This window comes from Molossus molossus, unplaced genomic scaffold, assembly GCF_014108415.1.
Source record: "Molossus molossus isolate mMolMol1 unplaced genomic scaffold, mMolMol1.p scaffold_m16_p_4, whole genome shotgun sequence".
Classification (NCBI taxonomy): Eukaryota; Metazoa; Chordata; class Mammalia; order Chiroptera; family Molossidae; genus Molossus; species Molossus molossus.
The window spans coordinates 34,582,829-34,609,352 of record NW_023425377.1 but is presented as its reverse complement, the minus strand read 5'-3'; the positions used below and the strand labels follow the sequence as shown (position 1 = coordinate 34,609,352).

The 26,524-nt window shown below is 37.9% G+C and overlaps 1 protein-coding gene across 1 annotated transcript in view; it reads left to right on the top strand.

Annotated features, from left to right (window-relative positions):
• Positions 1 to 26,524, top strand: part of CTNNA1 (catenin alpha 1) — a 199,489-nt gene that overhangs the window by 64,761 nt on the left and 108,204 nt on the right. Inside the window, exons 4-7 of the mRNA XM_036239742.1 lie at positions 4,173 to 4,339; positions 4,855 to 4,974; positions 13,683 to 13,952; positions 17,221 to 17,424. Coding sequence (XP_036095635.1) covers positions 4,173 to 4,339; positions 4,855 to 4,974; positions 13,683 to 13,952; positions 17,221 to 17,424 — 761 coding nt within the window. The remainder of the gene's footprint in view (positions 1 to 4,172; positions 4,340 to 4,854; positions 4,975 to 13,682; positions 13,953 to 17,220; positions 17,425 to 26,524) is intronic.

Sequence of the window (26,524 nt, the reverse complement as noted above, 5' to 3'; positions counted from 1 at the left end):
AGGGGGGGAGAGAGGGAGAAACATTGACGTGAAAGGGACACATTGAGTGGCTGCCACCTGCTCAACCCAACCAGAGCCGGGGACAAACTGCAACTGAGGTATGCGTCTTAGTGAGAACTGAACCCAGGTCTCTCCAGACCACAGGCCGATGCTCTAACCGCTGAGCAAAACGGTCCAGGGCTTTAATTATGTCTTTTTGCCTCCCTTTCCCTCTCAGTCTCTATCTGTAACCAATTCCAGCAGTGATAGTTGATAGCATGGGAGTGCAGGCAAGCACTCTGAGAACATTTGGTTTCATCTCCACAGCAGTCCTGGGAGGTAGATGCAGAGACACTCATTTTGCATGATTCCAGTTTGCACAAATACCATGTCTTGTTTATAATTCCATTCATTAGGTGATAGGTGTTTGGGTTGTTCCTACATTTCATCTATTATGAACAGTGCTGCTGTGAACGTTCATTTATAAATTTTTTGTGGAGACACATTTTCAGTTCTCTTGGGTATATACTTAGCAGTGGAAATGCTGGATCATATGGTAACTCTACATTTAAGCTTTTGATGAATTGCTAGCTTGTTTTCCAAAGTGGCCGAATCATTTTACATTTCCACGTATGGGGTATGAAGTTTTCAATTTCCCACATCGTTACCAAATTTGTTATTTATTTAAATATATTTTTATTAATTTTTAGAGAGGAAGGGAGCTGGGAGAGAGGTAGAAACATCGATGAGAGAGAAACATCAGTGGGTTGCCTCCTGCGTGCAACATACTGGGTATTGAACATGCAACCTGGGCAGGTACCTTGACTGTGAATCAAACCAGTGACCTCTCAATGCATGGGACAACGCTCAATCCACTAAGCCACACTGGCCGAGCTGACCCCTGCCTTAAAAGAATTTTTTTTTTATCCTCACCGGAGGATTTTTTAAATTGATTTTCTTTTAGAGAGAGAGGAAGTAGGGGGGGGAGAGAGAAAGAGAGAAGGAAAGAAATATCGATGTGCAAGGGTAACATGGATTGGTTGTCTTCCGTATCTGTCCTGAATGGGGATTGAACCCACAACCTAGGTATATGCGCTGACCAGGAATCAGACCTTCAGCCTTTTGGTGCACAGGATGATACTCCAACCAACTGAGACACCCAGCCAAGTCTTGACCCCTCCCATTATAATTTATTACTTTTCTTTCCTGGTTTCTCACTATGGCTTTCTGACCTCTCTCTCTGGTTAGGTTTATTGTATGTACTTTTGTTAGGTTAATTCTCTGCATCTCTGACTTTGAATTTGCTCTTTGGTTCAAGGATTCTTCTTTGTACTCTGTCCATTGTCTTTCCATCCCCATCTTCTGCTATTTAGAGAACTCAGACCCCAGACATGCCTTCTTTTCGAATACCTCATCTTGAAAAGTGCTTATAAGAACATAAGCATTGGCATTACAAATTCTGACTCTACCATTTACTGTCAGGTGACTGATTAAGTTAGTTAACCTGACTAAGCTTTAGTTGTCTCATTTGTAAAGAAGGGTTAGTACCACCTAACTTTCTAGGTGGTTGATAGGATTAAATAAAATGTGATAGTGCCATAGAGTGGACATTTAATAAATGTTGGATATTATTATGTTGCTTTTTTGTTGTTGTTCAGGTGCTAATTCTTTCAACTCTATTGCCCAAAGTTCTTATCCTTGGAGGGTAGAATCTTTTTCAGAGTGCCAGTCTTCATAAAACTTGCTGGTTGTTAGTGCATCTTCCTTTGAAATCCTGTGGTACTTTGTGTCTTTCTTACAGCTTATATGTTAAAAGGTCACATATTTCTGTATGATCACATTGCTCTCTTCTGGATTCTAAACCATTTGAAAGCAGGAACAGTTTTGTTTAGCTTTATATCCCTGGCAGTGGAATTGTGTATTTGTTTTAGTATGTAAAAACAATCTCTCAATAAATAGGTGAAATTCTATTTATTGTATCTCTTGTCCTAATGTTAATATTGCTAAAGCAAATATCTTTTTCTGCAAGGCTTTTGAGACAACTTCTTTCATGAGTAAATAACTTTTCTTACTATCTTCCCATAGCACCTTGTCCACAGGGCTATTGTAATTCTGATTGCATTGTAATACTTCCTAATTTGTGGCCCTTTGAGTACAGGTGCCTTGTCTAAATTAGCTTTTAATTGTTTGCTTGTCTGTCTTTTGCCCTCCATTCCAGGAGGACACAGGCTATTTCTTGTACACTGTATCACTGGCACCTCATATAGTCTTTGATGTATTGTGAGTGCTCAAATATGTGTTGAATAAATAAATAAATGAATGGGCTTTATCTTTTTAAGTACCATAAGATAACATTTTTAATGTCATGTATCCACATAATAATTGCCATATGTCTGTATCTTCCTATGTCTGTGTCTTATATACAGAAAAAACTCATGACTGTGAGATTCTTCATTGTGAGTTATTTCTGACCTGATATTATGCAAGTAAATTTGATAGCTAGGAGAAATTTGGTAGATCTTTTCAGAAGTAGCTTGGTTTCTTGAGAATACACTTTATTACATTTGTGGAAGAGATGAGAGAGTGAATGGCCTTTAAGCTTTAATCTGAAGTAGACACTTTCAGCCAAGGGAGGGAGTATTATACTTTTCTAGGAACCTAAAGACAGTCACAGTACAGGTACTGTCATTATAACAGCCAGAGCAGATATAGCCCTGATCTTCCAGTCACTTCCAGCTCTGAGAAAAGAGGGATGATATAGATACCTTAAATGATTGTTAATATAAATGAATGACAAAAACTGTGTTATTTTACAAGTTTCTAGGAAATGTTGTAAATAAAATATTCACCATTGTATTTTAGGATTGTATAAGTTGGATAGTCCTAATAACTATAGTAAAATGTATGTGTTTTTAGCTTAATTTTCTTTATTATGTATATATTACCTGTATGTATGTATGTATGTATTTATTTTTATCCTCACCTGAGGACATTTTTCCATTTTTTGTTCAGATAGAGTGGGAGGGGGAGAAAGAGAGAGAGAGAGAAACATTGATGTGAAAGGGACACATTGAGTGGCTGCCACCCGCATGACCAACCAGGGCCGGGGACAAACTGCAACCGAGGTACGCACCCTTAGCGGGAACCGAACCTGGGTCTCTCTGGACCACAGGCTGATGCTCTAACCACTGAGCCAAACCGGTCAGGGCTGTTATAATTTATTTATTTTTAATCCTTATCCAAGGACTTTTTGGGGGGGGGGGGCGGGGAGAGGGAGATGAGAGAGAAACATCAGTTGGTTGCCTTCTGGCCGAACTCACAACCTAGGTATGTACCCTGACTGGGAATCAAACTATTGACCTTTTGGTGTACACACGGGATGAAGATTCAACCAGCTGAGTCACATCAGCCAGAGCTAAAAAATGTTTTTATAAGTACAGAACAATGTAAAGAATCAGATTGTAACCTAGTGTGACTATTATTTTCCGTTTGACATAAATCTTTTCTCTTTTTTTAAAGCACAGATTACATACATTTATCATTTCATCGTTTTTCTGCTTAAGTTTTAATCATATGCCTTAACATTTTTCATATATATGTTAATTGCAGAATAGTCAATTATAGACTAGACCACAGTTTACTTAACTAGATGCTTATTAATGAGCATTTGATCTGTTGGAAGTGTTTTATATGAGAAAAATTAATGAGTCAGTGACTGAACTCTGTCTTCCACATATCAGTGAGTCTCTGTTACTGTTGGAGCTATAAACATTAGACAGTTGGGATGGTTAATGAAGTGTAGTGGTCCTATATAGTGGTTCTTATATTTCTGTGGATGTGAGGATAGATTGCATTAAATCCATTTTTTCTTCCACTCACATCTTGGATTTAATTTTCTTAGGTTATGTATAATCTTCCTTTTTGAAAGGAGTATTGTTAGATCATTTTAAGGCTTTTGATATATAATACCAAATCATTTTCCAGATACTGTGCTTTCACCAGCACATATGAGGGTGCTTTTCTTAGTAACAGCTCTAAAACAAACAAAACAAAAAGACAACAGCAAAAATAAAAACCCTTAAACTAAATTCCATGCATGAAATATACAAAGTTTGAACTGTTTTATTTTTTTAAATGTAGACCAGCTATTTGGCTCATTTCTGCTGTTTGTTTTCTTCATTCTGTAAAACCAGGTGATTTGATGAAGAGTGCTGCTGGAGAGTTTGCAGATGACCCCTGCTCTTCTGTGAAGCGTGGCAACATGGTTCGGGCAGCTCGAGCTTTGCTCTCTGCTGTTACCAGGCTGCTTATTTTAGCTGACATGGCTGATGTCTACAAATTACTTGTTCAGCTGAAAGTTGTGAGTACAGGTCTATGTCTGTAATTTGTTTCTTCTGTCACAGTGAAACTGCTGCTACTCATACTTAATTCAGCATTCCTTGTATTTGGATTGGTTTACCTATGGGCCAGGAATGCTTTTGTTTAATTTCTACTTACTCTTTTATTCCAAGTGTACATTATACTGGCTCTACTGTGAGCCTGTGTTGTCTTGATTCTAATGAAGAACTTGTAGCAAATGTGTTTTTTGTTTGTTTGTTTTTTGACTCCTTCCTTTTTTTTGTGGTAGTGATTAAACATTTCCTTGTACCATTAGAATTCCAGAGTGGAGAAAACAAGACATGTTAAATTGTATCCTTTAAATAGAAGTCAGTAATACTGTCCTCCTGTGTAGTAACTACTCAAATGTTTGAGCGCCATGTAAATTAAAGAGAAAGTTTGGATTGCTATCTGAGTTGCTGTTAAAAGGCATAAAAAATTCTTTATATACAAACTTACATTGTTTAGACTTTTTCTTTTTGGGGATATGTTTAATAGGTGGAAGATGGTATCTTGAAACTGAGGAATGCTGGCACTGAACAAGACTTAGGAATACAGTATAAAGCTCTGAAACCTGAAGTGGATAAACTGAACATTATGGCAGCTAAAAGGCAACAGGTACAGTCATGATTTGGGGATGCATTAAAGTTGTTTATATTATTACCTAGTGGGAAAAATTTATTTTACCTAAGTTTTTGAAGGTACTAGTACCTCCTTCTGCCCATATAGTTTTATTAAAACATTTCATTTAAGGTATCCTTTTTACTATTTTAAAAATTAAATTGTATTCATATTCTCCTATATTCAATCTCGTAAGAATTTTGCTCTAAGAAATTCGGCAGTTTGTGATAGTTACGTGCATTTGAGGATTAACTTGAGTTGGTAATAAAGTTTATCTCAATTTTTTATAGACCTTAAACCAATTAAAATATTGGAATTATTTTTATATCAGAAAGTATCTCTCCCCTCTCCCCATATTTTTCCACTTTCTTATGTATAGTTTTAGATGCCCAGGTTCGGAATCCAAGGAGGTGGTGGGTCAACTTGTTATATGTAGATTTTCGAATGGGGTGGGTATAGGGAGGTCCACACCTCTAACCACTGCATTGTTCTAGGGTCAGCTGTATTTTTTTATTAATCTCTATTAGTAGTTTCCATAGTGCTGGGGACTAGTGTTGTGTGACATGTGGATCATTGCTCTTATTTCCAAGCTTTGCTAGCTCTTTGGCATATTTTGGCTTTTAGGATGCTTTGAAGTCTTTTCTGTGCCCTTCATGTTGGATGCTCTGTGTTTGATGTGTGTTCTGTAAGGGAGATGCATATGTTACTGTTCACCTTCCTACAACTTCCATAGTCTTGATCAGGCTTTTAATTCTTATTTTTAAAGAAGCCCTGAAAATATGAATACTTATTATTGTTGGCCAATACTATATCAGTTAGGATGTTTTACACTGCGGTCATAGAAAAGCCAGCTCCTAAATTATTTAAACAGTGGGGGGATTTTTTTCTCATTAATTAGAAGTCCCAAGTTATGTTTCTGCCCTCAGGGGTAAATTTAAATGCTTTGCAGTATCATCAAGGATCTAGGTTCTTGACATTTTCCAGCACTGCCATCTTCAGTGTGCCTGGCACTGATGGCTGCTGAAGCTCTAGGCATGACATTTATACACATCAGTATGTCCAGTGAGAAAAAAAGGGACTGTTCATGTATCTCTATAAGCAAATGATCCAGAAACCTCTAATACATTTGCCCTAAATCTGAATTGTGTAACCTAGCCATTCCTCACTAATCATTGGTAAAGGAAAGCAGATACTATATCTGGTTCAGAATAAGGATGAAGATCTACCTTATAGTTTAGGATGGCAGTAGCCTTCCTGAGGACAGGAACACCCAACAACATCTCTGACAAGCATGAGAAAAGTGGGATTAATACTCTAAATGTCCAATTTTTGAGTGCCTCAGCTTTGAAGACTTCATAGTAATTTACATTTGGTTATATTTACGTTAGTATAAAAACTCTATCCTACAAGGTTGAGAGGATTAAATTTAGTAATATATGTAAAGTATTTAATAATAGTGTCAGGCACTAAGTAGGCCTTCAGCAGGCCCTCAACAGTGGACAATTGGTGAATAGTAGTTATTGCTCATATTTCAAGCTATAAGAGGTGATCAGACTGAATCTGCACATATGAGATCCTGGTTTTACATTTCCAGTACTTAATTTTACACATAATATAGCTAGATTTTGTCTACTGTCTGAGTAATATAGTTAGTATATGATCAGTATACTTTTAGCATTTGTCCTACTGTTGGTTTATGTCTCCATCTCATACATCTCAAATAATTTTTTTCTTTTGCTAGGACTGATTGATCCTTAGAGGAACTTGTTGTATATAAAAGTATGGTAATTGTATAAATACAGCAAGCTGGCCAAAGTATGTCTACAATTTACTTTACTTAATGTTCTTGATATAAATTCTCATTTGAATACTTGAAATAAATGTTAGTTATAGTTGAAAAATAAAGTTTGGCAGATAGTCGCACTGTCTTAAAACCTAGTTGTATCTTGGTTTATGAAGACTTAATATTATATGAGGAAAGTGAGAATATTTAGACTGACGTAGTGATTGCATATCTTTGTAAAATGGTGGAATAAGTAAATTGATGATGTTCTTGAGATAAAACATAATAATAGTCCAGAATTTTGTATGCTACTAGAGAAACTTACTGGAAATGCTTTCTGAGTTTTAATTCAGTGTGCCATGAGTCCATGAAGAGTTTCAAACATTTCCAAAATAAGGTGTCATAAAAATCTTGAAGTTATCAATTAACATGCTGGATGATCTTCTGTTTGCTCCTCCGTATCTGTTTTCTGTCCTTCTTTACCCTGCTCTCTGCCCCAGGAACCTCCTATGTTTGGACTACATCCAGGGGTTTCTTTGCCCTCTGACTGTTGATTGCTTTGGCCAGTGGGAGCACCAGTAGATTATCAGAGGACATAGGAGAGCAATATTGAGGTTTTATTCCCCTGGCTACCTCCTGCTGGTTGCCCTGGTTAGTGTCATATCCTGTGTCTGGTGGTACTCTCCACATACCTTGTTCCCTGATTCTGGTAACTGCTATCTCCTCTTGTCTCTTCAGGCCTAAGTGCTCTAACAGCCCTGTGGTTTCCCTGTATTTTGCCCTGACCTTTGTAGCATAGTCCCGAAACCATCTTAGAATTACCTAGTTTGATATTACTATCTGTTGACTGCTGGTATCTCGAGTGATACATATTCCCATTTTAAAGTTTGTCTTGGGTTTGTAGTATATCAAGGTTATTTATCATTTTCTTTGGGCTTAGTTAATATTATTTTTTTCCTTGTTAATTCTCACCTGAGGATATTTTTCCCATTAATTTTTTTAGAGAGGGTGGAAGGGAGTGTGGGGGTGGGGGGAGAGAGAGAGACACACACACACACACAAACATCGATGTGAAAGAGAGACATCGATTGGTTGCCTCTCTCATGTGCCCTGACTGGGGTTGGGGATCGAACCTGCAATCCAGGTACATGCCCTTGATCGAGAATGGAACCCGAGACTCTTTGGTGCATGGGCTAAAGCTCTAACCATGGAGCAACACTGGCCAGGGTTGGGCCTAATTCTTTAACCGTTAGCCTTAGCCTCCTACAATAAAATCTATGGAGTAGACTATAGGCTCCTGTGTGTTTCCTGTTCATAAAATGTCCTTTTATAGGATCTATGCCTTGGTGTATATTCTTGTAAACTAGTGTGCTTTTCTTGGGAATTAGACTGCTACTCGTTTTATCCTAAGCTCCCAGCCTGGTGGAAACTTCATTCTCCCTTTTGGATATTGCCCCCTGGTCTCCTTCAGTAACTGGTCCATTTTTCCACACCGTGTTTTCTGGCACAATTCTTCTATTACTGTATGCTTAGCCCCCTGGACTATTTTCACCTTTGACTTTTTCTTCTGTCCCCAGGCATGGTATGTATAATTTACCTCCTCATTGAGCCTCTTATCTTTGTAGGTAGCCCTAGTCCAGAAAAGAGGTATTTTCTCAAGAGCAGTGTTTGGGTTCAATGTGTGTACTAGATCCCTTAGCCTCCCTTGTGTCATTTAAGCAGCAGCCACCTATTGAGGAAATGCTAAACCCTTTAAGTTCTAAAAGATCTCTGGAATTTATCTTTTTGTTCTTAAGGTTTTTCTGAGCACAGAAATGTAAGTGAGTTCTCCAGGGGCAGGGGATATCATTCAATCTATGCATCTGTCCATCCACTCACCCACTTAACCATTCATTCATCCACACATTTCTGCTCACCCTCTCCTTCCTTCCTTCCTTCCTTCCTTCCTTCCTTCCTTCCTTCCTTCCTTCCTTCCTTCCTTCCTTCCTTCCTTCCTTCCTTCCTTCCTTCCTCTCCTTCCCCTCCTTCCTCTCCTTCCTCTCCTTCCTCTCCTTCCTCCCATCCATCTCCAGGGATATAAAATCTGGGTTCAAGGCAAGCTGTCTTTAAAAGTAGTCAGGGAACCTGCTACAGCTTTTGGCAAAGTCTTTCACATGCCAAAACTCATAACCTTACATATCCTCTCTTCCCAGCATTTTTGGGGAGGGAATCCATAGGGGTTCACTCAAAGGATCTGGCTGAACTACTATCTGGGTAGGGACTATTTAGAGACCAGAGTCCACAAAACTAGGAGCTCCATCCTAGTGAGGGATGTTACTGAAAATAATGAATAACTCTAAATTACTATGTGCTAAACACTGTTATAAGCCTTTTATAAATACAAACTCATTTAATCTTCACAAAATGGTGTAAGATAGATACTATAAGTGATCATATATTAGTTTAGCATAGCGAGGTTAAATAATTTGGCAAGGTCATTCATCTAGTAAGTGGTAGAGCCAGGTTTTGAATTGGGCTCTCTGGCTTCAGAGGACAGGGATTTTTGTCTGTTTAAATTGCTACTGTAATCCCTAGTGCTTAGAACATTGCCTGGACAATAGTAGTGCTCAATAAATATTTATTTCCCACTTCCCTGTACTACACATCAGTCCTGGAATGGAATTCTGAGTGTGGCCCTAATCAAATACTTTCTTGGGCTGGAATATTGTTAGCTGACCAGAAGTGTTGAATTTCCATTAGGCTGCAGACTCTTCTTTGATGATAATGGTAAAATAGATGTGGCAGAGGTTAGATGGGCTGTCATCTACTGTGGTTCCTGTGAGGAGGACTACCTCTTCCTCACACTGTCAACTCTGGGTAATTGAGGTATTCGTAAAATTGTGATTCTTCTTACCTAGTCTATTAACTCAGACTTCCATGATTATTTTTCTGAAAACCTGAACAAACACATTGGTAGTGGATAGTACTGCCAGTGTTATAAGTGTAAATTATCTGGACTGGCTGGGTTTGACCATGGGCCATTTCTTTAAGTATAATCATTTGAGTCCAAGAGGAGATATCTGTTCAAAAAATTTTTTTTCTTTATTGATTTTTAGAGAGAGAGAGAAACATCTATGAGAGAGAACATTGATTGGCCCCTCAATGTAGATTTGACCCAAAACCTGGCCATGTGCCCTGACTGGAAATCGAACTGGCAACCTCTTGGTGCATGGGTCAATGCTCAACCACTGAGCCACACTGGTCGGGCCATCTGGTCAAATTTTATAGTAAGAGGGAAATGAGAGGGAAATTTCACTTTAATTTTTAGCCTTTGGTAGGAGAGTGTGTTATAGGTTGCTTAAAAGTTAGGTTCTGTTTCTTGGTTACTGCATATGATGGTCAGTTCAAATTACATTGAAAGTAGTCATTTCTTCCTGTGTTTTCTATTTGTTCCTGAGTCTGCCTGAAATATAATTGAAGAATCATGAAGATTAAAGTAGACCAAGGGTCTCTTCTTTCTTTTTTTTAAATCCTCACTCGAGGACATTTTTTGCATTTATCTTCAGAGCGGGAGAGAGAGAGAGAAACATCGACACGAGAGAGACACATCGACTGGTTGCCACCCACACAACCCCAACCAGGGCTGGGGACAAACTGCAACCAAGGCACGTGCCCTCAGCGGGAACCGAATCGGGGACTTTCCAGTCCGCGGCCGATGCTCTAACCGCTGAGCCAAACCGGCCAGGGTCTCTTCTTTCATAAGTAATCTATTCTATTGCTTAATAGCTCACTTTTTTCACTAATCTGGATTACTTATAAGCACTATATATTTTGAAAAGAATATTTATGATCAATTATTATTTTTATAATAAGTAGTGCTGCCTTATGACAATGTCTGTTTTCTTATCTGTACTTAACAAGGTCTTGTTTCTTGGTACTGCAGCAAAAGCAGTTCTAAAGAGAGAAAGTAGTGCCATGGTGGGGTGGCTCAGTTGGAGCATCATCCCATATATCAAAAAGGCTGCAGGTTTGATTCTGGTCTGGGGACATACCTAGGTTGCAGGTTCAATCCCTGGTCGGGGTGATACATGAGGTAACCGATTGATGTTTCTGTCTTACATCCATAGTTAATCTCTTTCTCTCCCTTCTTCTCTCTCTAAAAATCAATAAAACAAACAAACAAACAGCCCTGGCCAGTTTGGCTTAGCAGTTAGAGCATCGACCTGCAAACTGAAGGATCACAGGTTCAATTCTCAGTCAGGGGACCATACCTGGGTTGCAGATTCAATCCCTGGCCCCAGTCAGGGTCGTTCCAGAGGCAACCAGTCGATATGTCTCTCTCACATCAATGTTTTTCTCTCCTTTCCCCTCCTTCCCTTCCCCACTATTTAAAAAATAAAACAAAATAAGCATATCCTCGGGTAAGGATTAAAAAAATAATAAAAAAGAGAAATTATGATATTTAACTGTCATTTTTATCAGAGATTAAAGTATATCCCCCAATATTTGGTAAATAAGAATCTATCCAGAGATACATTGTGGTGAGGGCGAGACATATAGAAAATGCCATATAGTAGAACACGTACAGCAGTTGCTAAGCTTAATGATTAGCCCTAGCCCCGTGCCGTATCTTTAGTCTCACGATGATCATCAGTTCTTTAAATCTATGGGATCTTGTTTCTGAATGTTTAATCTAATGTAGTCTTTGGAAAGGTAGAAGGTTTTTTTGTTTTAATTTTCCAAATTCAAGGTAAACTTTTATTTTACTTGGTTGAACTCTCCGGGCTTCTCCTAAGCCTTGCTATTTCCCAGAAAAACTTTCATATATATTCCCTTTACCTATTTAAGTAAAAGTTATTAGGTAAAATGATACTCCATTTAAGAGCACTCCTTTCTTGGTACCTTGGTACCTGATTCATATTACTGAGTCCACACTCGGAATTAGGTGGTGTGGTATGAAAACCAGGCTGCAGTACAGGTTGCAATCAGTTCCCAGAGATGATTTAGGTCTCACTTTCAGCTTCTAATAACTCTGACTTCAGTGATCCAGCAAATAGGTATGATGTACCTGCTGGATCACCATCATGACCTCCTCCATACTTCGGCCTCCCCCATCCATCAATTGTAGAAGTTTATCATACCAGGCCAGGCAGTGGCTTTAGAAAAGTCAAGTGTTGAATGATAATTGTGACACTATTAACTTTAGGTGACCACAGGTGTCTTTGATAACCTTTATAAGAGGCTGTACTGATCTAGGTTATAGGTACTTAGGAAGAATGCCAAAGCTAATTGCAAAACATTTATTAAAACAGAGGACAATATAAGTGCTTAATGCCAAATGCCTCCCTAGCAGACTTAAAGTCCTTGAGATTGTGTTGAGGGCAAGACATTTAGAAAATTCTCCACAGAACTTGTGCACCAGCTGTTTAAACATAATGGTTAGCCTCAGCCCCTTGTCATAGCTGGAGTCTTGAAATGGTCACTGATTCTCTAAATCCACAGGGTCCTGTTTCTGAACATTTAGCCTAATGTATGAGTGCTGTGCTACAGGGCATTTGGAGTGCTATGAGCTATCACTTGGAAATTCAGATTCCGAATGAGAAAAAAATTCTAGGAGGAAAAAAAAACTGTCATATTATAAATGGTTTGAATAAAGATGCAAACTTAAAATATGTAGTGAGATGAAATTTCAGATAAAGGAAGCCAGTTTGGTGTCTCTAATGCTTAATTAGAAAGGCATCTAGAAAGATGAGCATTAAATAGCTGAGTCAGACTTTGAGTAATTGACTTTGACCTTTCTAAGTCAGTTTTTTTCTTATATGTTTACACATGTAATACTCATTTGTAACACATTTAAATTTTTACTCTAGGATTCATTTGGTGACATTAACATTGAAATTCTATGATTATATAAAATAGAGTTGGAACAACTCTTGTAGTTATATTTCTCTTCTTTGGTGGTGATCTATATTTACTAAAGACTTAAGTTTTCTTTTTTCCTCTTTGAGTAATTTCAGTAACAATGGGATATCATAAGTGTACCCCCTTCTCATCTTGCTTATTGTTTGTATCACTTATTTGTCACTTAGCATATCTATCCTGTCTACCAATTAGATTAGATGCTAGTAGTAGAAACCATGCCAGGAACTTCAAATTCTGTAAACTGTGGATTATAATATGGAGTAGAGGAAATTGAAAAAGGACAGTTTCACTTAAGATCACATGTACATAGAGTATTACAATGAAATAAAACTTTGATTTCCAGTCATGGAGCACACGAGCCTCAGCTTTGTGCCTAATGACCTGTGTCCTAAGGTGATCTTTGGGGAGGGGGTAAGGAGGGGAGGAGTTGTATACTTGGGAGAACACCTGGCTGGTTTGCAAAGTTTATGTTCACCTGTGGTATCCCATCCCAAATTTCACAAAACTCTTGTAATGAATTTTTATAACTTAATAAAAAAAAAGTCCTCATACTAAAGTTTACTTTAAGTATGTCTCTGAATGATTTTTCTATTTTGGTTGGAATAGGTGCATATATCTTTACATAATTGTAATCAAGATGCTAGTAAGGTCTATGTTTTGCTTTTTATTTAGTGCTGTACTATGTGCTTTATATGCATTATCCCTTTGAATCTTAAATACAGTTATAAGGGAGGTACTAGTATTGTTCCTGTTTTACAGAAGTTGAAACTGACCATGGAGAGTTAAAATAAGATCACAATAGCTGGGAAAATAAGAGCTGGAAATAGAAATCTAGGTCTATTTAGTTTGGAAAAGTTTGAACTCTTACCTACAAAGCCATTTGTGATGAACTTTCAAGCCAGACTTAATGAAAATATTGTGTCTAATTAATAGAAATTCTAACTTTTCAGTATTTATAGACAGTTTTATATGAATAGAACATATATAAAGGCTGTTCCAATTCCTTGTTTTATTCTTGTAGGAACTGAAAGATGTGGGCCATCGTGATCAGATGGCTGCAGCCAGAGGAATCCTGCAGAAAAATGTTCCAATTCTCTATACTGCTTCCCAAGCATGCCTACAGCACCCCGATGTTGCAGCCTATAAGGCCAACAGAGACCTGATATACAAGCAGCTGCAACAGGCAGTCACAGGCATTTCCAATGCAGCCCAGGCCACCGCATCAGATGATGCCTCCCAGCACCAGGGTGGTGGAGGAGGAGAACTGGCATATGCACTCAATAATTTTGATGTAAGTTATACTTGGGAGGATACTTCAGGCTTTTGACCACTCCTCAAAGTTAACAGATTTCTGGGGAAATGTGATCAAGGTTTCTAACGAAAGCTCAATTTCTACTTAGACTTGCAATCTAAGTTGAAAGACATTTTATGAATCATCAGTCTGCTTGACTTGACTGAAGGCATTTATCTTTTTCTTTTCTTTTTTAGTTTGAGTCAAACTTCTGAGTTCTTTTATGCATCTTCTGTTTTCTGTGAGGTCATTCTTTTTATTTTCTGATAATGCTCACTTGATATTTTTCCATTGTTTTGAGATAGAGTGGAAGAAAGAGAGGAGGAGGAGAGAGAAACATCAGTATGAAAGATCCCTGGGGGCAGGGATCAAACCTGCAACCCAGGTACGTGACCCTGACTGGGAATCAAATCTGCTACCCATGGGCCTCTGACTGCTGAACCAAATTGGCCAGGGCTATGAGGTCATTTTTTATTGAGGATATCAATTCAGTCATTTCAACCAAGATTTTAACCTTTTGTCAGATGTGAAGCTATGGGAGATACAGAGGCAAATACACATTCTGGTGGGAGATATAGGCACATCATAAATGACTAAAACAGAAGTGCCATCATCTTGTCTTCCTAGGTACACTTTTATTCTCAATGACTATATTGTAATAATAGACAAAATTTAGTCCTGCCAGTGTTGCTCAGTCGTTAGAGCATTGGCCTGCACACCAAAGGGTTTCAGGTTCAATTCCCTCCCAGTCAAGGGCACGTACCTGGGTTGCAGGCTTAATCCCTGCCCCAGTCAGGACATGTGCAGGAGGCCTCTCACATGGATGCTTCTCCACCCCTCCCCCCCTTCGCCCTTCCACTCTCTCTAAAAAATCAATGGAAAAAATATTCTTGGGTAAGGATTAACAATAAAAACAGTCAAGTGGAAGCAAATTTGAGGTTAGAATACTTTTGTAGCCTAATGCTGTTTAATTATCTTTTATAAATGATGCCTATATTATTCTGTGTACACACTGTCCTATGTGTCTAATCTTAATTTTTAAAAATATATTTTATTCATTTATTTTTTTAGAAAGAGGAAGGGAGAGAGAGAGATAAATATCAATCTGAGAAACATCGATCAGCTGCCTCCTGCATGTTTCCCATTGGGGATCAAGCCCGAAAGTGTGCATGTGCCCTGCCCAGGAATCGAACTGGGACCTCTCAGTCCATGGGACGACACTCATTCCACTGAGCCACACCATCCAGGCTAATCTTAATTTTTGTCGGTGGGTTTGTGGTTTTAAAATTTTTACCCACAATGCCTTTTGGCTTCCAGTAGGTGGCAGCAGTTTAAGAATTTTTTTTTTTAAGTATGAGTGTGTGTTTTTTTTAATCACTGTTGGGTTAATTTTTTTTAACGTAAGGGAAAATTGCTTTCTAGGTGGCTAGCATCTTTTCATAAGTGGAATGCTTTATTTATTTTTTTATCCTCATTCAAGGACTTTTTCCATTTTTTGTTCAGAGTGGGAGGGAGAGAGAGGAAGAGAGAAAGAGAGAGACATCGACGTAGAGAGAAAGAGAGAGAAACATCGACGTGAAAGGACACATCGAGTGGCTGCCACTCGCACAACCAATCAGGGCTGGGGACAAACTGCAACTGAGGTATGCACCCTTAGTGGGAACCGAACCCCGGTCTCTCTGGACCGCAGGCTGATGCTCCACCTGCTGAGTCAAACTGGCCAGGGCAGGAATGCTTTAAAGTAAAGAATCACTACAATGCCGTGCGTTTTGTTTTTAACATTTTTCCTTGCCTTTACCTTTTCTTTCTTTTGTCTCAGCAACTTTACTTTGATCCTTGATGATATGAATGGCTGATTTAATACTTTTCATAATAAAAACATAGTGTTAGAACTGTATTTTTACTCTGAAGCCTTAAGCATTAAATTACTTTGTAGCAAGCTCTGATGATACATTTTATTATTTACTGGTGGTATTGCTTTCCCCCACTATTGGCCTCTTTTGAAGCAGTAAGGGTTACATTTTCCCCTAAACTGAGTAATATCAGAGGCCACTTAATTCATAGGTGAGGGAATTGGACTGAATGGTCACAGCAGGGCTGTAGCTCTATGACTCTGTTTAAGTTCTGGAACCATTCATTCCTCATTCCTGTTGGTCAGAATGCATTGTGTGTTCAGTTTTGACCAGAGAAATCCTGTAGTAACTTAATCTGGTAAAAAATATGATGAGCTAAAATGTTGGTTAATAATGAACTCAAAGTATTGCATGTTAAATTTTGAAACAGGGTTCTTTGGAAGAGAAAGAAGAAATGGATACTTATTGGAAAAGGGCAAGCTTTTTAAAGAAAAACCTTGGCATTTAAGTTGAAATCAATAAGAGTATAGTCCCCATAAAGGAAAATTAAAGACAAAATACTTTAATACACAGACATTAATGCAAAATACAGACATTTACCAGTGTAAGGGTAAATTGTATCAAGTGGAGAAGTTGGAGGGAGACAATAGCTGCTGTCCTGTGGATGTTGGTCTTTGACCTTGTACCTACAGTTTACTTGTGACCTGACCTCACTCACCACTGGATTTAAGTGGAGTCGGGAGTGAAGGGGCAGTTATGTCACAGAGTGGCTTTGTTGGGATGGATTGCTACCATCTCTTACAGAATACCTGGAGGTATTTGAAAAAAGAAAGTCTTGAATTTAGATATAACAGGATAAATTTGAGACTTGAATTGTTCATAAACATTTGATGAGATGTGTAAGGTAAGGAAAATAGATCAAAATTGATTATAAATGCATTTCATTCTGAGACTTTGAGGACAGATGTCAGTGGTATAAATTTTTTTGTGGTGAAATAGTTCTCGTTATGTAGCAGTTTTATACCCTGCACATAGAAAAGAAAAAGAGAGCTAACTTTTATTTTCCCTGTAATTCCATTTGGTAACTTAACTTACTAATACTATATAGGCTGGCCTTCAGATGTTCAGATTAAGTTGTTTGAAATGATTTTTATGCTCACATACTTTAGTTTGCCATTTGTGGTATACCTTATCCATACCCCATTCAACTGGACAGTACTGCTTCCAGTTCCTTTGAGAAGTGATCCATAGGCCAATTTGTGTGGAATGGCCCCTCATCTGCCAAGGTGTATACCTTTTAGGCATTGTAATTATTGTGTTAAATCTTGATGTTTCTAATTAGCATTTTCCTTATTTTCTCAAATAATGGCGGGAACAGAGATTAGCAGTAACATTCAGTAATGCTTCTTCTGCAGAAACAAATCATTGTGGACCCCTTGAGCTTCAGCGAGGAGCGCTTTCGGCCTTCCCTGGAGGAGCGCTTGGAAAGCATCATTAGTGGGGCTGCCCTGATGGCCGACTCGTCCTGCACTCGTGATGACCGGCGTGAGAGAATCGTGGCTGAGTGTAATGCTGTGCGCCAGGCCCTGCAGGACCTGCTCTCGGAGTACATGGGCAATGTAAGTATCAGAACTTTAATTTCAGTTAAGAGGAATTTTTCATAACAGATGTTGGATCTGAGGTGTTTTAACTATAAATGGCAATATGTTCTTGGCTCCTTAATTCTTTTGGGTGAGGCATAATTTTCAAGGAATAGATGATAAATTGCTTTCTGTGGGCCCCTTTCCTCCCCAGCTTTTATTTTGAAAAATTTTAAACATATGGCCCTGGCCTGGTAGCTCAGTTGGTTGGAGCATTGTCCTGATATACCAAGGTTGTGGGTTCAAACCCCAGTCAGGGCACATAAGAATCAACCAATCAATACATGGATGGGTGAAAAAACAGATTGATGTTTCTCTCTCCTTCCTCTCTGTCCAAAATAATTTTTTTAAAATTTAAATTTATTAAAGTAATACTATAAGCACTTATCTATCCTTGATCTATATTTACTAAGTAACACTTAGAAACATGTGCATATTTCTGTGTATAAACATGTGCTTATATGTGTCTATATACACAACCTTTTTTGACATTTGGATTAAAAAACCAGTGCTGTGAAATTTGACACCTGACCTTTTTTGAAAGTGAGTTTTAGACATTGTGTTGCTTCACCTCTAAGTATTTCAGCATGCATCTTCTAAGGATAATGACCTTCATTATTCCTAAAATTCTATTTTCACATCTAGGTGGCCATTTAATTTTGAGCAAAACAGAATGCTGAAAAAAATATAAAGTTGGTGAATTTTTTTCATGAATTTTTATTCATATAGAGTGTCATAAGAGCAGGTAATTGCTAAGTAGAGCTTTATTAGGCCAACTGAATAGTGTGTGTGTGTGTTTTAAAATATGTTTTCATTGATTTTTAAATAGAGAGGAAGGGAAAGGGAGAGAGAGAGACATCGATGAGAGAGAAACATCTATTGGCTGCTTCCTGCATACCCCCTACTGGGGATCAAACTTGCATCTCAGGTATGTGTCCTGACCAGGAATTGAACTGGTGACCTCTTGGTACATGGATGATGCTCAATAATGCCCACTGAACCTGAATAGTGTTTCTGAATTTTTTACATTTGGATTAAAAAATCAGTGCTGTGGCCTGGCCAGTGTGGCTCAGTGGTTGAACATCAACCCATGCACCAAGAGGTTGCCGGTTTGATTCCCCGTCATGGCACATGTCCAGGTTGTGGGCCCAGTCCCCAGCGGGGGGCATCCAGGAGGTGGCCAATCGATATTCTATCTAATCAATGTTTGTACCTCTCCCTCCCTCTCTTTCTCAACTCAATAAAGGACAAAAACAAAACAAAAAACAGTGCTGTCGAATGTGACACCTGACATTTTTTTTTTTTTTTTGCCATAGAACTACTGTACTTGTTGGTTTTTTTGTTTGTTTATTGTTAAATGCCTTTTTTAAAAAATTCCCCATTCTTTCTTTAATACTAATTTTTTTTTTTTATCCTCATCCGAGGATATTTTTGCATTTATCTTCAGATAGAGCAGGAGGGAGAGAAGGGGGAAAGAGAGAGAGAGAAACATCGATGTGAGAGAGACACATCGACTGGTTGCCACCCACACAACCCCAACCAGGGCCAGAGACAAACTGCAACCGAGGTATGTGCCCTTAGCAGGAACTGAACCCGGGACACTCTGGTCCGCAGGCCGACGCTCTACCCGCTGAGCCAAACCGGCCAGGGCCTTTAATACTAATTTAGGATTACTGTAGTTTAGATCTTGTACCCAGTATTTTATTATGACAAAGAAGGAATAAATGAAATAAAAATTATATAGAATTATTTTAAAGGGAAGAGGGACAATACAGATTAGTTCTCACTAGTGATTTTTGCCTATTTAATATTCTTCAGGAAAAGATTTTGGTACTTTCTTATTTGTTCATTTGCCATACATCTTCTTTGTTTACTTAGATGCCTATATAAGTGAACAGATAATAGTGAGTCATGATGGAATTTCTGGGATGAAGATGAATGCCTTCCTGTGTTTATCTTGTTTCTACCATATTGTGAAATTAGTGAAGGATATTGAATTTTTTAAGCCATTGCCATGTTTTGATCATATGTGGTCTACCTCAGAAAAATGAAATTAGTGGCTTAGCTAAATCAAGTGGTAAAAGTGGTTAAGTCACAGTGAAAATGTAGGACACATTTAAAAATCTATATCTAAGCTTGAAAATCAGAAAATATAAAAAATAGATAATTTGATGACTGGCTCACAATGTTGGAGATTTTATACATGGAAACAAAGGACTACGGTATGTATGTGGATCAGTTATCTGTTAACACACGTACTGCTGAAGTGGTGCAGAATGTCCAGTGCAGCTGTGATTAGTAAACCACTTTAAAACAGCCTTCGGTTGGGGAGAATACGTGATAAGTCTGTTCTCATTTTTCTGTACTAGAGCTTTCTAACCAGCCTACAAGATATCTCTTGAGTCTTGGGGTTGGTCAGATTTCAGGTTAGTCATCCTGGTCATGAGGAACCTTCTAGTTTCTCCCTAGCGTATCAGACACATAGTACTTGCTATTTGTGTCATAGATGTAAGTAAAGGTGGGCAGCACTCATTGATACTGAAGACATGGAGACCATAACAGCACACTTATGTAACATTTTATTATGTAAGTGAAAACTAGAACAATAATAGATGTATGGGTGAAGTGTAAGGATTGTAGTGGGTTTTTGACAGAAATCTTGATTAAGAAATATGTTTGAGAAGATGGTCTCTGGGCATGTTTCCCCTAAAGATAAAAATATTTAGTTTCCTTGTATCAACTCATGTAACAGTGAGCAGTCTAGGTCCTGTCAATAAGTGATGGAGTAAGGATAAAGGACAGGGAGCAATGAAGCACACTTGAAAGCTTAGAAGGGTGAAAGGATCTGCAAGAAGCTGAAGCAACTGAACCTCTAGTGACAATCAGAACTTAGCTGGTAGTGTCTACCTGTCACTGAGTTTATATGCAGTATGTGTCACGCTTAAAGGAGTATGCTGAGCACTGTGTAAAAGGAGAAATGAGCCCTGGCCAGTTAGGCATAGTGGGTAAGTGCATCAACCCGTGGACTGGGGAGTCCCAAGTTCAATTTCCGCTAAGGGCACGTACCTCAGTTGCAGTTTGTCCCCAGCCCTGGTTGGGCTTGTGCCGGTGGCAACCAATTGATGTGTCTCTCTCACTTCGATGTTTCTTTTCCTCCCTCTCTCCCTCCCACTCTATCTGAGATAAATGCACACACACACACACACACACACACACACACACATACTCGGGTGAGGATAAAAATAAATAAAAAATTGAAGGAGAAATGAGGCACTGATTCCTCCATTCTGAAACAGACTTGGGTCTCTACAGGGCATTTATTGGGAATGTATTCTAGGTATTGCTAAAATTGCAAGTTGGACGAGATTATTTCTAGCTAGGAAACTCAAGAGGACTTTATGGAAGATTTATGTTCTTTATTAAAAAATTTTTTTTTTCTTTATTGATTTTTAGAGAGAGAGGAAGGGAGAGGGAGAGACAGATAGAAACATCGATGAGAGAGAACATCGATTGGCTGCCTTCTGCATGCCCCCCAATGGGGATTGGGACCACAACCTGGGCATGTGCCCTGACTGGGAATCCAACCAGCGACCTCTTGGTGTATGGGTAGATGCTCAACTACTGAGCCACACTGGCTTGGCTTTTATATTCTTTAGATTGAACTCTACCTTGATTTTTAAAAGATGGTTCACTTTAAGTTTTGATTATTTCTGTTGAAAAATATTAGGCAAATAATTATGGTATGTGTAGAATTAAGACAATTTGGATTAATTAAAACTGGTTCACTACATGGAACTTTGTAGACAGTATGGTCAAGTCCAGAAGAGCTCACATATTTTTACTTTTTTCATTTCCTGAATTCTCTCAGTAATAGAGTATACTCTCAAAATCTTTTCATAATTTCTTGAGTCTTTCTTTCTCATCCTGTGTTGCTACTTATCAAGTCACATTGTTTTTTTCCCTCTAAGGCAGTGGTTCTCAACCTTCCTAATGCCACGACTCTTTAATACAGTTCCTCATGTTGTGTGTGGGCGTATCTTCATGTGGGCGGACCCGCCTGGAGATGGATAGAGGAGCGGGGTCTCGGTTCCTAAGACCATCAAGACCATTGGAAATTTATGTTTTCCCATGGTCTTAGGTGACCCCCATGAAAGGGTCCTTTGACCCCCAAAGGGGTTGCGACCCACAGGTTGAGAACGGCTGCTCTAAGGCAATGGTTCTTAACTTTGGATGCACATTAGAATCCCTGGGGAACTTGAAAAAAAATATCCTGATGTTTAGGTTGTCCCCAATTGAGTCAAAAGTCACTGGATTGAGGTCTAGGTGTCAGTGTTTTTAAAAGTTTGCCAAGTGATTCCAATGTGCAGTTAAGGTGGAGAAAGTGCTCTGATGGTTTGTTGCGTTTGTCCCTTTCTGTCTCTACTGCCATAGCCTTATTCCAGACTCTAGTCACTTGCTCTATTTTTCAGTGTGTTCTGCCTGCTTAGGCTAATCTGAGCTCAAGTCTTTGGTAGTACATTGTTTATTACTTTTGAAATTCCCTTCCACCTGTTTAAACCTAACCTGTTTTCCTTTCAAGCCCCCTCCCCTGCCCCCAGTTTCTTTGCTGAAGGCCTTTTTTTTAAATCCTCACCTGAGAATATTTTCGCATTGATTTTTTTTTTTCCAGATAGAGTGGGAGGGAGGGAGGGAGGGAGGGAGAGAGAGAGAGAGAGAGAGAGAGAGAGAGAGAAAGAGAAAGAAACTTTTATGTGAGAAAGAAACATCGATTGGTTGCCTCCCTCATGACCCCAACCAGGGCCCCGGATCGAGCCCTTGACCACGATCGAACCCATGACTCTCTCATCCACAGGCTGACGTTGTAACCACCGAGTCAAACTAGCCAGGGCAAGCTGAAGGCAACTTTAAACCCGTTTTCTTCATTATTTCTTTGCTGTTTGAAGTTTTGTACCTAATTGTTTACTTCTTTGACATGTTGCTTAATTGTATTTCCTTGTTTCATGTAACTTCTCCAACTAAGGTTTAAGCGTTTGAAAGATGGGAACTATTTTTAAAATATTCTCTTCAGGGTCTAGTATAATGCCAAGGTACTCAGTAAGTGCTTGCTTAATGAACTCATGCTGACTGTGGAGAATGCATAAAATTAACAATTTTGGATATTCATAGTGCTAAGGATACATTAACAAAGATTCTTGCTGTTATTGCTTTATATTCTAAAAGGTTATGGGGGAGAGGTCATGGGGTGGTTTACCTCTAGTTCCTATACCTTTTAGTATACAGGTGACATTTGTAGGAAAAAACTCCCCAAATATGTTGGAATAAGTAGTGAACGAAAGTGATATTTTAGATCAGAGTGGATTTAAATTTAATTCCAACATCAGATGAGGGCCAAACTCCCCTTTCAAGGCTCCAAGGACCAGGAGTCTAGCAGCCTTAATGGACTGCTTGAATTGCGTTTTGAAGAGTTGGATGGTACTCTTGGCTCTATTGCTAACTTGCTTTAGGATCCTCTAAGAGATACTGATGTTTAAAGTAATGCATTTGACCCCTATTTACTTAACATGGAAATACCTCATATTATTCAGTGGATCTTTATAGTTCCACAAATGACTTTCAGATTTCCTTGAAATGAAATGTGGTTATTGTGGTTAAGTTTAATTTGTTCCTACTCTATCAGCCTAAGGTTACTCTGCTCGTGAGAGTTCTAGAGAAAGAAAAACAGCTTGGATGGGTGTCGTAATCTTAAAAGGTTTAAAAGTAGGTGGATTGAATTAAAAGGAAATGTAATTGAATTTGAAAAATGTTATTGCCACTTTATTTTTTCATAATTGAAAGTCATACATGTACATTAAATTACTGAACCGCCATTACTATTAACAATTAGGGATATGCATTTCCAGTTTTTTTTTCTCTTCTATGCAAGTGTTTTAAATATAAAAATAGTTTGACCTTCTTAATGTTCTCTGCATCTAAACAAAATATTTATATAACTAGGGTTCAAGCTATTAGGTTAATAAAATAGACTACCACATTAATGGGTTAAAGTTTTTGGTTCTTAAATATGTAGCTGACTTTGGAGCCCAATTGTGTGTTCTCTTAAGTTATTTCAGTGCCAGTTTAAAACTTGCTTGTGAAGAGCCCTGTACTTTAATTTATACAGCTGAATTCTTTAACACTTTTCATTCTGCTGAGGGATATGCTGATTCTTAATAACGTTTCTTTTTCCCCTTATTTGGGCATGTGCTTTGAGTTGTTCTTCCAATAGTAGAACTTATTGGGACCAAGCGTATTTGTTTCTTATCACATCTGTCTTCAACTCCTGACTCTTCAAAACCAAATAAACAACCCCCTCCCCAAAGAAAACCCAAAACTAAGAACACTTAACACAGTGTCTGAAACATAGGGCACCCTCAATTTTTGAAATGAATTTTGCTTTGTTTTGGCCTGAGCAATCATGCCCAGCAGTTCATGATAATGTGTTGAGTGACTGGAGCTATGACTTATAATTGGTAAGAAGCACATGCCTTGGGCTTGAGTAGCTCTAGCTCTGTGCCATCCAGTGTGGTAGCTAGTATCCATATGCGGCTGTGTAGTACTTAAATATGACTAGTCCAAATTAAGATGTGCTATAAGTACAAACTATACACCAAACTCAAAGACAGAGTACATAGGAAAGGATATAAAATATCTCAGTAATATCTCATTGGTAATATTTTGGATATATTGGGTTAAATAATATCTGTACTTAAATGTATCTGTTTTTTAAACTTGTAACTACTGGAAAATTTTAAATTCTTTATGTAGTTTATGTTTCTTGTTTGCATTATATGTCTCTTGGCTAGTTCTGGCTACTGGATAGCCAACCAGCTAAGGTGAGTAGATAAGAGTTAAACATAAACTTGCTTCATTGAATTTCCAGAATGGTACAGTAATTCATACATAAAGGTTTTATAGCCTTTTTTTTTTTTTTTTTTTAATAGCTAAAACTATAGTTTTAGGCAGAAGGAAATTGGTAGTTTAGGACCTGGTGAGGATGCTGCTGCTTAGGGATACATTTTATCTTTGTTCTTGCCCCAAACAATGAATGCATTGCTTGCAGAGTTCTGAGAGAGGAATGCAATAACTGGATATTTTTGTATTGGACTGGGCATGTATTTGAGGGGACTCATTATGTTAGTATATCAAGTATAAACTTTTTATTTGATTTGGATAATAGTTTGACATGGACTGTATGAAGAATAGGATGAAGTTAATGCTTGCTTTCAAAGATATATTATAGTGAAGGGAAGCACTTAATTTAGATGCTAATCTCTTCTCAGTTTTGCAAATGACTTCCTGGAATCACTTTAGCATAGCCAGAGTTTCCCAGCCTTTGAAGGACTCCTCGAAGAGCTTGTTATTTCATTATTTTATGGCTGTATTTCTTATTTTCAAAATTAGAATATTTTTCTGATTACAAAAGTTCTGTGTTCATTATATATCACATGTAATCCTACCACCTACTTTTGGTGTATGGCGTTCTAGACTTTATTGTGTGCTTGTGTACATAAACATCTATCTGTACTTTTCTTACTGTTTCTTCTTTATTTTTTTTAACAATAAAAATAAGGATTATTTGTGCTATTATACTGCTTATTATATGCCAGTCATTGTGATGAGACATATATTATTGCCTATTTTACTCCAATAATAACTTTTATTGAGTTGTTATTTGCTTAAAATACACATACATATAGAGCTGACATTTGAACTCAGATTTCTCTGACCTGAAAGTCTAAGCTTTTAATATTTTTATCATTGCACATCCTTGCAAGTCAGCAAAGACGATTTTACATCATCATCTTTACTGGCTGGTGGAATTTTCCATTGTAGAACTTTATAAATGACTGACTGTTCTGAAATTAAATACTTCACACTAAATAGAATAGACCCGTGACTGGTGTAGCTGGTTGAAGTGAACAGAGCAAGAAAGCCTTTTTACCATATCCTTCCATTCTAGACGCTCTGGTGTTAACTTGAGTGCATAGATGTTTCAGTTGGTTCTGTGATGTGCAACTTACAGGGGCTGAGTTCTGTTATATAATGTGCTATAATTTCTACCTTTATTTGAACCCTTGGGTTTACTGCAGTAGATACCCACCTGTATTGCTAGTCCATAGTTCTATAGCTTTGTATGTCTATGATTTTATTGATTATTAGTGTAAGCTTTTTTGTGAGTTGCTTAGCATATTTAGGAGAATTTAGATATAAATAGATGTTGCATTGAATGCAAAATTTGAGCATATGTAGGACTTGCTTCTCTTTACAGACAGCATTTATTTCATTTGAACACATTATTTGTCAAAAATTAATGTGTGATTTTCTTATGGATGAGAGGTTTACAAGACCTTAACTTTGAGGAAGACATCTCACCCAGTTATATTTTGTATTACTTTATAAGAGGTTTGAGGTACCTACTATATGCTACACTGGCATTACTAATTGTAGTGTTTAACAGACAGGTTCTTAACCTTCTATATGCAAAAAGATTCATGTTTATGTATTAGATGAAATGATGCTGGTCTAATGGAACAATAGTGGAGTGGTCTCTTGAAATCAGGATGATGGAGCAGACATAGAAACCTGTCCAGTTTCAGGCTGCAGATGGGTAGGGTTTTAGCTTCCAAAATATTGCTATTAGACTGTCAGTGGTATTACTTTCTGCTCTTTAGATGTCAGGCAGGCTTGAAAAGATTTCATGTACAAAAAGTATTTCTGGATTAAAAGGTAACCTTTAAATATATCAGAATGTTAGTAATTGTTACTAGGTGGTGTGATGATAGGCAATATAAATTTTCTTCTATATTTTCTCCCACATTTTTGACAGTTTCTTATGGCCATAACGACACATTTCAAAATAAAGTTAGACCCTTTGTTTTATGTGTCTTGGGTTTTTAGGTTTTGTTTATAATCATATACTGTATTTCTAAAGCATATTAATAGGAAAAATTGAGGATTTCATATTTTAAGGTCTTGATTCATCTTTTTGAGGAAATGATTCATTCAAGATTGTTTTGACTGAAGCATTGTGTTTTTTTTG